General features: G+C 37.1%; 1 protein-coding gene across 6 annotated transcripts in view; it reads right to left on the reverse strand.

Annotated features, from left to right (window-relative positions):
- PCNX1 (pecanex 1) overlaps positions 1-13,730 on the reverse strand; it is a 172,458-nt gene that overhangs the window by 36,014 nt on the left and 122,714 nt on the right. For all 6 annotated transcript variants that reach the window (XM_047079418.1, XM_047079415.1, XM_047079416.1 and 3 more), the window contains 6 exons: positions 11,435-11,544; positions 10,946-11,051; positions 7,960-8,052; positions 7,162-7,312; positions 1,301-1,442; positions 412-589 (listed from right to left, as the gene is read on the reverse strand). In XM_047079418.1, the coding sequence (XP_046935374.1) occupies positions 412-589; positions 1,301-1,442; positions 7,162-7,312; positions 7,960-8,052; positions 10,946-11,051; positions 11,435-11,544 (780 nt within the window). The remainder of the gene's footprint in view (positions 1-411; positions 590-1,300; positions 1,443-7,161; positions 7,313-7,959; positions 8,053-10,945; positions 11,052-11,434; positions 11,545-13,730) is intronic.

The raw sequence follows: 13,730 nt of genomic DNA on the forward strand, positions 1-13,730 counted from the left end.
ATTTACCATCTTCATTCAGCTATCAGGTTATTTCCTCCCTCCATCTATCTAGTAGCCCACAGCCCAGTGCAATTATTACCACATCTATTTCTAGGATTATTCAAAATCACATCCACTTTTGGAAGATCCTATGGATTTAAAAATACACAGCTAGTGGTGTTTCTCTAAATTTTCCATATAACTTAACCTTATCTTCCTAGCTATATAGCAAGAAACACGTCTTTTATGGATCATAGTGAGTAACATTGGTTAGGGATTCTACTATGCTTCTAAATGACTGGTTGATTGAAGAAAGATATTACTTAAAAGACAGTGAAGCAAATGGAATGCAAGCAGAATCCTCACTAAATGCTATATTACTTAGGGAGCTACTTTTTACCGATAGGGATATTCCTTTCAGTGACAAATTACCTTGTTGAAGAGTATAGACATGAAGAAGAGATCCAACAACATGGTCTCTGAAAACGCTTCATAGTCGATTTTGAAAAAGAGCACAGTGAAGAGGACTGTGACATACTGATATGTAGGGCTGCTGAAAGAGGATCGTAGCAACTTCAGACCAGCAATGGTGATCATTAAAGCACCTAATCTATAAGTTAAAGAAAGCACAACTCATCAATCAATGGCTGAAAACTTCAGAAAATCTACTAACTTCAGAAAAATCACTATTTCATTTACTATGCTTACAATACATTTACATCCAAAGTGAACTTCTAAAAATGATTTATACACCAAGCAAATCACATCCTATAATAAACTCTTATATTACCTTTTAACAATATGTATTATGATTCTTATTTCTTTATATAAATAAGCACACTTAAACAAATAAATAACAGCATTGCATTTCTAATATATGGTTCTCCAGTTTCTTAATATTTGTATTGCTTTAATAGTAATAGGATTTAGCACATAAAAAACATGTATTAATGCTTACCCAACAACACGTACCTAGTCTAGTGCGTAGGCCTATACGATGACCGTATAGGTGAGTGACCACCTACATAGTCTGGTTTACACAGTACACAAAAACAGACATCTCTCAAATTGACCATCCAATAACAGAAATGAACCTTATTCAATAAATGTTCTCTCATAAAATATTAGTTGACAATAAGATGTCTAGAGTAGTGATATACAAGAGCAGGAACAGATGTTCAGGAATTTCACCTCACTTTTTTATCTTACAGTGCACTGCACTAATGAGATACTCAATTATTTGTTACTTGATCAATGTCTGAAGACACTGCCTATGACAGCCGCTAATGGTTAAACATAGAGAGAGGAGTACTGTACTTACTCTGTATCCAGTTTTTTTGGACTAGCAATGGTCTCTGCACTGCTACTAAGTTCATTAAGAACAATCAATGGGTAGATGATATTCTTCTCCACAAAAAGAAGCCACACATGAAGTTTCTCAAACCACATCATAGTGGCTGCATCTAACAAGGCAACGTAAGAAGATCACATCATCTAGTGTACAAAATACAGGCATACCTCATTTTATTGAGCTTTACTTTACAGCACTTGGCAGATACTGGGGTTCTTCTTGGTTTTTTTGTTTACAAATTGAAGGTCTGTGGCAACTCTGCACTGAGCACGTCTATCAGCACCCTTTTCCAACAGCATCTGTCACATTTTGGTAATTCTTGCAATATTTAAAACTTTTTCATTATAATTGTATTTGTTACAGTGATCTATGATCAGTGACCTTTGATGCTATTGTTGTATTTGGGGATAACAAAAACTGGACCAATGTAAGATGGCAAACGTAACCAATAAATGTGTGTGTTCTGACTGCTCCACTGATCCACTGTTCCCCCACCTCTCTCCCTCCTTTCAGGCCTCTCTATTCCTTATGATTAAAATTAGGCCAATAACTCTACAATGCTCTTTACATGTTCAAGTGAAAGGAAGAATCACACATCTCTCATTTTAAACCACAGGCTAGAAATTATTAAGTTTCCTGAGGAAGGCGTGTTGAAAGCCAAGACAGGCCAAAAGCTAGGCCTCTTGTGCCAAGCATTAGCCAAGTTGTGACTGCAAAGGAAAAGTTCTTCGAGCAAATTAAAAGTGCTGCTCCAGTGAACGTACGAATGATAAGAAAGTACAGCCTTATTGCTGACATGGAGAAAGTCTGCGTGGTCTGCAAAGAAGATCAAACTAGCCACAGCATTCCCTTAAGCCAAAACTTAATCCAGAGCAAGGTCCTAACGCTCTGCAATTCTGGGAAGGCTGAGAGGTGACGAAGCTGCAGAAGAAAAGTCTGAAGCCAGCAGAGGTCGGTTCAGGAAGTTTAAGGAAAGAAGCCATCTCCACAACATGAAAGTGCAAGGCGAGACAGCAAGTGCATATGTAGAAGCTGCAGCAAGTTCTCCAGAAGATCCAGCTAAGATAATTCATGAAGGTGGCTCCAGTAACCAACAGATTTTCAATGTGGATGAAATAGCCTTTTATTGGAAGAAGATGCCATCTAGGACTTTCATAGCTAGAGAGAAGTCAATGCCTGGCTACAAAGCCTCAAAACTCTCTTGTTAGGGACTAACACAGCTGATGACTCTAAGTTGACGCCAATGCTCACTGACCATTGTGAAAATCCTAGGGCCCTTCAGAATGATGCTAAATCTACTCTACCTGTGCTCTCCAAGTGAAACAACAAAGCCTGGATGACACATTTATTCATGACATAGTCTACTGAATATTTTAAGTCCAATGTTGAGGCCTACTGCTCAGAAAAAGAGATTCCTTTCAAAAATACTACTGCTCGTTGGGGTACACCTGGGCAGCTCAGTCAGTTAAGTGTGAGTTCGAGCTCCATGTCAGGCTCTGTGCTGATAGCTTGGAGCCTGGAGCCTGCTTCGGATTCTGTCTCCCTCTCTCTCTCTCTGCCCCTTCCCAGCTTGCTGTGTCTCTCTCAAAAAAAAATAAATTAAAAAAATTAAAAAAAAATACTACTGCTCATTGACAGTGTCTACAAACAACATCTATTCTGTAGCCCGTGAGGATTCAAGGAATAATTTTGACTTTCAAGTCTTATTTAAGAAATACATTTTAGGGGCGCCTGGGTGGCGCAGTCGGTTAAGCGTCCGACTTCAGCCAGGTCACGATCTCGCGGTTCGTGAGTTCGAGCCCCGCGTCAGGCTCTGGGCTGATGGCTCAGAGCCTGGAGCCTGTTTCCGATTCTGTGTCTCCCTCTCTCTCTGCCCCTCCCCCGTTCATGCTCTGTCTCTCTCTGTCCCCAAAAAAATAAATAAACGTTGAAAAAAAAAAAATTAAAAAAAAAAAAAAAAAAGAAATACATTTTATAAGGCTATAGCTGCCATAGACATTGATTCCTCTGATGGATTTGGGCAAAGCAAACTGAAAAACCTTCAGAAAGAATTCACTATTCTAGATGCCATTAAGGACATTTGCAATTCATGGAAAGAGGTCAAAATATCAATATTAACAGAAGTTTGGAAGTTGATTCCAACACTCATGGATGACCCTGAGGATTCAAGACTGCAGTGGAGAAAGTCACTGAAGATGTGGTAGAAATAGCAAGAGACCTAGAATTAGCAGTGGAGCCTGAAAACGGGACTGAACTGCTGCAGTCTCAGGATAAAACTTGAATGGATGAGGAGCTGCTTCCCACGGATGAACAAAGAAAGTGGTTTCATGAGATGGAATCTACTCCTGGTAAAGATGCTGTGAAGACTGTTGAAACGACAACAAAGGGTTTAGAATATTACGTAAACATAGTTGATAAAGCAGTGTAGGATTTTGGAGAACGACTCCAATTTTGAAGGAAGTTACTTACACTGTAGGTAAAATGATATCAAATAGCATGCTACAGAGAAATCACTCGTAAAAGGAGTCAACTGATGTAGCAGACATCATTGTTGTCTTATTCTAAGAAATTGCCACAGCCACCCCAACCTTTGGCAACCACCATCCTGATCAGTCAGCAGCCATCAACACTGAGGTGAGGGCCTCCACTAGCAAAAGGATTACAACTCGCTGGAAGCTCAGATGACGGTCACCATTTTTTGGCAAGAGAATTTTTTTTAATTTTTTTTTTTTCAACGTTTTTTATTTATTTTTGGGACAGAGAGAGACAGAGCATGAACGGGGGAGGGGCAGAGAGAGAGGGAGACACAGAATTGGAAACAGGCTCCAGGCTCCGAGCCATCAGCCCAGAGCCTGACGCGGGGCTCGAACTCACGGACCGCGAGATCGTGACCTGGCTGAAGTCGGACGCTTTACCGACTGCGCCACCCAGGCGCCCCAAGAGAATTTTTTTAAAAAGGTATGTGCACTGTCTTTTTAGACATAATGATCTTGGCACACTTATTAGACTACAGGGTAAACATAGCTTTTATATGCATTGGGACACCAAAAAATTGACTTGTCTTGCTTTATTGTGATATTCACTTTATTGCAGTGGTCCACAACCAAACCAGCAATATCTTCCAGGTATGCCGATAGTTTGGCAAAGTGATGTGAAAGGAAAATCTTACGGCACAAACTTGTCTCTGCTATAAATAAATAATGTAAGAAATCCAGTATTTCAATCAGTTGTCAACTTCTATGAATTCTGATACACGTTCAGTTTTGCAACTTAGATGTGACTTAAATTTAGATGAGGGGCGCTAGGTGGCTCTGATCTCAGCTCAGGTCATGATCTCTTTGTGAGTTTGAGCCCTGCATCGGGCTCTGCGCTGTCATCAGATAGCCTGCTTGGAATGATATGAATTCCCTTTCTCTTAGCCCCTCCCCCGCTCATTCTCCCTCTCTAAATAAACTTAAAAAATTTTTAGATGTATTTCCTTTTAAATTTTAATTCTTGGGGCGCCTGGGTGGCTCAGTCGGTTAAGCGTCCGACTTCGGCTCAGGTCATGATCTCACAGTTCGTGGGTTCGAGCCCCGCGTCGGGCTCTGTGCTGACAGCTCAGAGCCTGGAGCCTGCTTCACATTCTGTGTCTCCCTCTCTCTCTGCCCCTTCCCTGCTCATGCTGTGTCTCTCTGTCTCAAAAATAAATAAACATTAAAAAAAAATTAAAAAAATAAATAAATTTTAATTCTTGAAACCTCAGTTTTTAACCATAACTTTTTCTCATTTATGCCTATAACTTCTGGAGAAAAGTTAGTAAGATTATGAGACTGCCCTTTTTCCCAAAAAGAAATAAATGACCTATTAAAATTATCTGTTTTTAAAATCTTAAGGTACATGTGTGTGTACGGGCATATGTATGTGTGTGTATCTTATGTACATCTCGGGACATATATGGAAGTATGATATGTTTTAGATTCACACACTTCATAGAAGTCATTGCACTGTCAGTAATGTTTTTTATAATACTTTCACCTTATTTCATTGGGGAAAGTATCTAGTATAAACTGAAAGATTTAAAGTAAGGTTCTCTAGCAATCTGAAAACATAGCTGGCTTCAGGAAATGCTCTAATGAATAATCTTTTTCTTTCCATTGCTAAAGTCAATAGAAGGGACAAGAAATAAACTTTGCTAATACCTAGTGCTTTCAATAAGTCAAACATGTTATACTGATTCAAAATTTATAAAACTTTAGACTAAATATTTTGTTAAGGTCAAAAAAGAAATAATTATGATCAATGACTTACTGTAAGGAAAACTGCTCTTCAAAACAAATTGGATACACTTGCTATTTTTTATATATGAAAGCAATACTAACAGTTCACTATCAAAATAATACATCATTCTACTAAGTTCTTTTCCTGACTGTATGAAAGAACCAGTACAGATTGTCATACAGCTTTATGTCATTTTCTCTTAATTTTTAAAATTTTTGTTTATTTATTTTGAGAGAGAGAGAAGAGGAGGGACAAGGAAGGAGGAAGGGAAAGGAAGGGAGAGAGAGAGAGAGACAGACACACATGGAGGGAGAGAGAGAGACAGAATCCCAAGCAGGCCCTGCACCGTCAGCACAGAGCCTGACGCGGGGTTTAAGCCCATCAATCATGAGATTATAACCTGAACCGAAATTAAGAATCAGACACTCAACTGACTGAGCCACCCAGGTCCCCCATGTCATTTTCCCATCAATCATGAGATTATAACCTGAACCGAAATTAAGAATCAAACACTCAACTGACTGAGCCACCCAGGTGCCCCATGTCATTTTCCCTTATTAAAAGAACACATAAGAAGTATGCACAATGCCATTACTGCAACCTACAGGTTAATGTTTCATTATCTCTTCAGGATCAAACTGGTGACCAAGGTTTCAGTCCCATGATGCTCTAAGCAATTTTACTAAAAGGCCCGAGAAATTTGTTTTGAAAATGCGAAGTCAAATTTGTAATAGAAAACTTCTAAAGGCTTCAGAGTTCTCTAAACAAGTTAATTTATCTTCAAACAATTGAGGAATTTACTCTTTATAGTAATTCATTAACTGAAAAAAAGGTTTGAGGAAAAACCACTGGTTTGTTTAATCTTGATATATAATGAATGATGACATAGTTATGAACTTTTATTATTTCCCTAAAACGAGCAAGTATGGGATATTGCAAGTCATGGGGCCAATGAAGAAAGACCAAATACTTACAATAGGAAAGACAAGTCAGGATTTAAAGTGGACTGGCGTTCTACCTCTTTCTGAGTCATTTTATGCTTTACCCCAAAATCTGAACAAGTAAGAACAATTACAAATGTTTTAAATTTCTTTTCATCTCATCAACTCTTTCCTACCTTTCTCTGGTAGGACATAGTGTCTCTGGTGGAAAGAGGAACAAAATTCTCTCTATTCCCCCTATGCTTTGAGCTAAAAATATTTCAAACAGAAATCTTAAGGAGGACTGGGTTGCCTGTACATAGAAAAGATTTAAGGAAAGGATAAGGACTGGAAAGAGAAGCCACAAACATGCACAGAAGGATTTGTCAATGAGAGGTCTATGAAGAACAATACAGAGAGGAAGTAAATTTTATTCTGTGGAAGCCGGGATTGTAGCATTGACATTTATACTTCAACTGAAATTAAAGCATCCTGAAAAAGGTTTGACTCATCACAGCTTCAAATCTAAGTATAACAAACACAAGCCACAGTGTTACTTAATGATACTTATTTAATGGTCTCCGTTAAAGTGTAAAAAAAAAAAAAAAAAATCCACAATATTAAACAGAGTAGTATTAGTGAAATACTTACTCCGAACTTCGTATTGATTATACTCCACTGTCTTCAGCAGAGGGTGAGAAAAACAGTGCCATGGTAGCTGTTTTCTAACTTGAGGCAGCACATAATGGGTTACAAAACCTACAAAGCCGACCAATGCATATAACACATACTTGAGAGCAGGCTAAAAGAAGAATAAAATTGAGAAAATTAAAAGTGATTTTGAGAACCATAGAACTCCTAATGTGTCAGTCCAATTTCTACTTATTAACAGAAAATAGCAAAGTCAATTTGAGAAGGTAAGAACTAAAATCTGTCAACATTTTACACTGTTTTATTATGTAGTTTTTCTGAAACTTGTACCAGTGTTGCCCCATACGATCAACCGATACAGAGAAAAGTGGTGGTATGTCACATCCGACATCAATTACTAAATGATGTCTTGGGCTTTCTCTCTCTAGGATCACTGGCTCTGGGGAAAACCAGCTGCCCTTCTGTGTGGATACTCAAGCAGCTAATGGTAAGGGCACATGGAAAGGACCTTAGCTCTCTGGCCAATGGTCAGTAAAGAACTAAGTCCTACTAACAGCCTCAGTTGATGGCAGCCCCAAATAACTGCAGCATCATAACATATCCTGAACTAGGACCATCTAGCTGAGCTACAATTATAATCAGATTCACGACTCAAAGAAACCATGAGAAAACAAATATTTGTTATTAAAACCAAACAAAACATCATATATTTCAGCATTATGGACAAATATTATAATCAAAAAATTAGCCTAAACAAAATTATTTTCCCCCAATCAAAAGATCAAAATGATTCCTTACCTGCAACACTGTGAACACCGTGCTTACATGAATAGCAAAATACAGCACACCAATTACAATGCATACTACTAGGTCAGATTGTAAACGCTCACTCTGTGGAAGAAAACAGAATTAGCCAACAATTACATAAAATTTTAAAAATATGTATTTTTTATTCCCAACTGGCAAAATATAAGAAATAATTTTTCATTGACCCTATTCTTCTAGATAGCTCTTATACATAACAATTGGCTATAAGTCTTTTCTTCTTCAATTTCCTGATATCTTGGTTTAATACTGCAATACCAAGGAAATTAAGCTAGTTCCACACATGGAAGGAAAACTTCCAAACCCTTTCTATGAAGCCAGCATTACCTTGATTCCAAAACCAGACAGAGACCACACTAAAAAGGAGAATTATAGACCAATTTCCCTGATGAACATGGATGCAAAAATCCTCAACAAGATATTAGCCAACCGGATCCAACAATACATTAAAAAAATTACTCACCACGACCAAGTGGTTTATACCTGGGGTGCAGGGCTGGTTCAATATCCACAAAATAATCGACGTGATACATCACATCAATAAAAGAAAGGACAAGAACTATATGATCTTCTCCATAGATACAGAGAAAGCATTGGACAAAATACAGCATCCTTTCTTATTAAAAACCCTCAAGAAAGTAGGGATAGAAGGATCACACCTCAAGATCATAAAAGCCATATACGAAAGACCCAATGCTAGTATCATCCTCAATGGGGGAAAACTGAGAGCTTTCCCCCTAAGGTCAGGAGCAAGACAGGGATGTCCACTCTTGCCACTGTTATTCAATATAGTATTGGAAGTCTTAGCCGCTGCAATCAAACAACACAAAGAAATAAAAGGCACCCAAATCGGCCAGGAGGAGGTCAAACTTTCACTCTTTGCACATGACATGATACTCTATATGGAAAACCCAAAAGATTCCACCAAAAAAACTGCTAGAACTGATTCATGAATTCAGCAAAGTTGCAGGGTATAAAATCAATACACAGAAATTGGCTGCATTCCTATACACCAACAATGAAGAGGAAGTGAAATCAAGGAATCAATCCCCTTTACAATTGCACCAAAAACCATAAAATACCTAGGAATAAATCTAACCAAAGAGGTAAAAAACCTATACACTGCAAACTACAGAAAGCTTATGAAAGAAATTGAAGACATATAAAAAAAAAAAAGGGAAAAATATTCCATGCACCAGTATAAGAAGAACAAACAGTGTTAAAATGTCAATACTACTCAAAGCAATCTACATATTCAATACAACACCTATCAAAATAACAACAGCATTCTTCACAGAGCTAGGACAAATAATCCTAAAATTTGTACGGAACCAGAAAAGACCCTGAATAGCTAAAGCAATCTTGAAAAAGAAAACCAAAGCAGGAGGCATCACAATCCTGGACTTCAAGCTGTACTACAAAAGCTGTAATCATCAAAACAGTATGGTACTGGCACAAAAACAGACACACTCAGATCAATGGAACAGAACAGAGAACCCAGCAATGGACCCACAAGTGTATGGCCAACTAGTCTTTGACAAAGCAGGAAAGGATATCCAATGGAATAAAGACAGTCTCTTCAGCAAGTGGTGCTGGGAAAACGGGACAGTGACATGCAGAAAAATGCATCTGGACCACTTTCTTACACCATACACAAAAATAAACTCAAAATGGATGAAAGACCTAAACGTAAGACAGGAAGCCATCAAAATCCTCGAGGAGAAAGCAGGCAAAAACCTCTTTGATCTTGGCCGCAGCAACTTCTTACTCAACATGTCTTCAGAGGCAAGGGAAACAAAAGCAAAAATGAACTATTGGGACCTCATCAAAAAAAAAAAAAAAAAAAAAAAAAGCTTCTGCACAGCGAAGGAAACAATCAGCAAAACTAAAAGGCAACCAACAGAATGGGAGAAGATATTTGCAAACAACGTATCAGATAAAGGGTTAGGATCCAAAATCTATAAAGAACTTATCAAACTCAACACCCAAAAAACAAATAATCCAGTGAAGAAATGGGCAAAAGACATGAATAAGACACTTCTCCAAGGAAGACATCCAGATGGCTAACCGACACATGAAAAAATGCTTAACATCACTCATCATCAGGGAAATACAAATCAAAACCACAATGAGATACCACCTCACACCTGTCAGAGATTCAGAAATATCCTACTATATTTAACATGAAATGTCCTTTGACAACATGGAAACTAAAGCCAGAAAAAACTGAATTCTATTGTGAGGCAGTTTTGTACTTCTAAAGTTTTCTGAAGAATGTGTTAACAGCTCAAGTTCAGTAAAGGTAAGTAGTATAACTCATGACTGAAATAAATACAGTTTTTCACAAATGGAAATAATCTAAAATAACTTAGAAAAAGAAAGTTTTATGCTATCTCCATAAAGCTGATAATTACTAATACATAAATTCACTAAATTAGAAAATTTTTAAATTACCATATTTTCTTAAGTATATTTAATTAGTACAGATAATTGCTCTCCCCTTCAATCTGAAAAATAAACACACACACACACACACACACACACACACACACACACACTTTTCAGGTTGCTCTTGAGAAAGAAAATACACTAAATGACTAACAGATGATTTACAAGGACATAGTTTTTAACAACAAGAACAACACAAAGTCTGATTTATGTTAATACTCATCTTTCAAATCCCAATTTAACCTGAATAGGATTAAGAATTCTATAAACAATGAAATTACTTCATTTCACCTAATCTGAAAATGAATGTTTAGCACACTGTTTTAATTACATAGAAACCAACTTGGAGGAATGAGCATTTCATTAACAGGTTAAAATCTGACATAAAGGTAATCAACAACATACAACTATACAAACATTTTCTCCCAGTTACAAAAGGCCTTCATGAGACAACATGATGAACTGTCTAAACCTTACATATTTCAGGTGATTGTAAAAAGTTAAGACTTACAACAGAATTTCTAAGTTTTTCAGGCAGTGGATCTTTTACTTCAGACAGAGGATCTTCTGGATTTTTCTCTTCTGTTTTTGGAAAAATCTTAGATTGCACCAAAGAGCTTGAAATTTTAAAAAATGAAAAAATAATAATACATTCATAACCTGAAAACCAGTACTTAAAGGCAAATGAAACTTATGATAAAAAATGAAGTGTTTCAAGTACATTTAGTCATTAGCAAATGAAAATGCCTAAAAAATTTAAGATGTTATAAATAAGCATACAATGAGAATATTTTTATTAAAATATAGTTTTAATACTTTTTAGGAAAGAAAACGCTAACAAATATTCTCAGCCAAATTGGCTAGAATGTTCCAAAGTTAATATATTTGAAACTTAATATAGATTAAGTGAACGGTACTTTGACAAGGCAGTGGGAAAGTTAAACTTGAAAGAAATGTGAACTTATGTTTCTTTAATTCGATAACAATTGATTTTACTTACAAAAGTACAGAGGGATCACTGCTTTGTCGACTGAGATGATAGGATATTGCCACTAATAAACCACAAAAAATGGAGAAAAGTACTGGAATATGCTGGCCATCCCAAGAATCCTGTTGGGGGGAAAAAAAAGTTTCACAGAAAAATCTGCTTCTCACTTATCATCTATCATACAGTCCTTTTATGTCAGTATTTTGGAGGAAGATAATTAAATTCAACAGAAACTTGTCAGCTATATTATTAATTGCATTTTATTCCACATAAATTTAGATTATTTTTTAATGAGCTAGAATCTAGCTAACTAGATCACCTTCAGATAGGAATAATACATTTGCTTCTGATATGTCCTGCTGTCCAATTCTTTCATATTTTAAGTGGTATTAAGCTTATGGTAAGCTATGTTCTCCCTTTAGAAATACCAAGGAACTTGGTACACCACATGTTTGATTATATATAATAATAAATCAGGGAAAAGGCAACAGATGGTACAACACATTAGGTACAGAAGAATATTCACACTGGTGTGCTTTTGTCCTGATACCTTTGCTCATAATATGCCATTATATCTTCCAGAAAGTTGAGTAGGCATTCAGTGCTCTTGAATAATGAACTCCATATTCCCCATAATAAATAATGCAAAGGCTAGCTTCTAAAGCCAACCATACGTGGATGTGGATATGTCATGTCATGTCTGCTCACTACAATTATCTCTGGAGTCTACTGGCATGGGAATTGGCAGACAGTAGATAATACTGATAAAAGGAATAGTTAGAAGTTATTAAGTATGGCCTATGATGTAAACAGCACTCTATTCCTCCTTCTTTCTCTGGGGATTCAAGAAGGGAGAATGGTAGGAGTGGAAATCCAAATTGTATTTTATTATACAACTTGCTTCCCCCCACCCCATTTAATAACAGTCTTGAAAATTATTACATATCATAACATACAGACCTTTTTTTTTTTTAGTTTATTTTTTTTTATTTTCAACGTTTTTTATTTATATTTGGGACAGAGAGAGAGACAGAGCATGAACGGGGGAGGGGCAGAGAGAGAGGGAGACACAGAATCGGAAACAGGCTCCAGGCTCTGAGCCATCAGCCCAGAGCCCGACGCGGGGCTCGAACTCACGGACCACGAGATCGTGACCTGGTTGAAGTCGGACGCTTAACCGACTGCGCCACCCAGGCGCCCCCAGACCTTTTTTTAATGGCCACATCAAAATATCATTATCATCATATTGAACATTATGTGTCAAGCCCCATTCTTAGATCTATGCTAAGTATTTCTTAAACAATTCTCACTACCATCCTTGAAGATATGTTCTATTGCTCCCCAATTCATAGGTGAGAAACTTAGGCACTTCTAGAGGATACAAGTAATTTGTTAAGTGGTAGAGCCAGGAACTGAACCTCCAGATTCTGGATTTGCTGAGAAGGAAGTTAAACAATATAGAAGAGTCTGAGAATGCAAGAGAGATAAATACATAAGGAAAAAAAGAAAAAGAGAAAACAAAATGTATGTAGGAATAGCATTTGCACAGTGATTATAAGGGAAACATATGAGGTGTACAAGAGAGATAAGGAAGACCATAAGGTAGAGAGGTGGGGTGAGAAGTGAAAGATAAGTTAAGCATACAATGGCCATAAAGCACAGTCCATGGGTAATACCTAAAATTTGACAAAATATAAGAAGTGTGAGTTAGTTAATTAAACATAGGGAGGTAAATACCAAAAGAATCAGCTCAAAGAACTGAAAGTGGTAACTCTGAGGCAGGGATAAACAGGTAGCAGATTTTTGTTCCTAGCAATAAGTCTTGTAGAAATACCTGACTCTTTGAAATACATACAAGAACAACTTTACTGAACATTAAATCTAGGGGTGCCTGGGTGGCTCAGTCGGTTGAGCGTCTGACCCAGGCACCCCCAAATTTAGCTTTTAATGAGCTAAAAAGTTCAAGGAAAAATGGAAGAGTAACACAAGGAAGCAGAAATCAGAAAATAATAATGTAAAAGTCCATATTAATGAATAGATAAAAAGGAAAACCATTTCTAAAGGCATGCAGTGATGTCTCCCAATGTGTCTAACTGCCTAGAAGCTACTGTTGTCAATTTCTTGTATATTCTTCCATAATTACTCTATGTCTATACATAGACTATACATAGTCATTGGTGTATGTGTGTGTGTTTTAATATTTTTTAATGTTTATTTCTGAGAAACAGAGCACAAGCGGGGGAGGGGCAGCAAGAGAGGGAGACACAGAATCCGAAGCAGGCTCCAGACTCTAAGCTGTCAGGATAGA

Source organism: Lynx rufus, unplaced genomic scaffold (genome assembly GCF_022079265.1).
Source record: "Lynx rufus isolate CCGP_SWC_20201006 ecotype Redwood Valley unplaced genomic scaffold, mLynRuf1.p SCAF_17, whole genome shotgun sequence".
Classification (NCBI taxonomy): domain Eukaryota; kingdom Metazoa; phylum Chordata; class Mammalia; order Carnivora; family Felidae; genus Lynx; species Lynx rufus.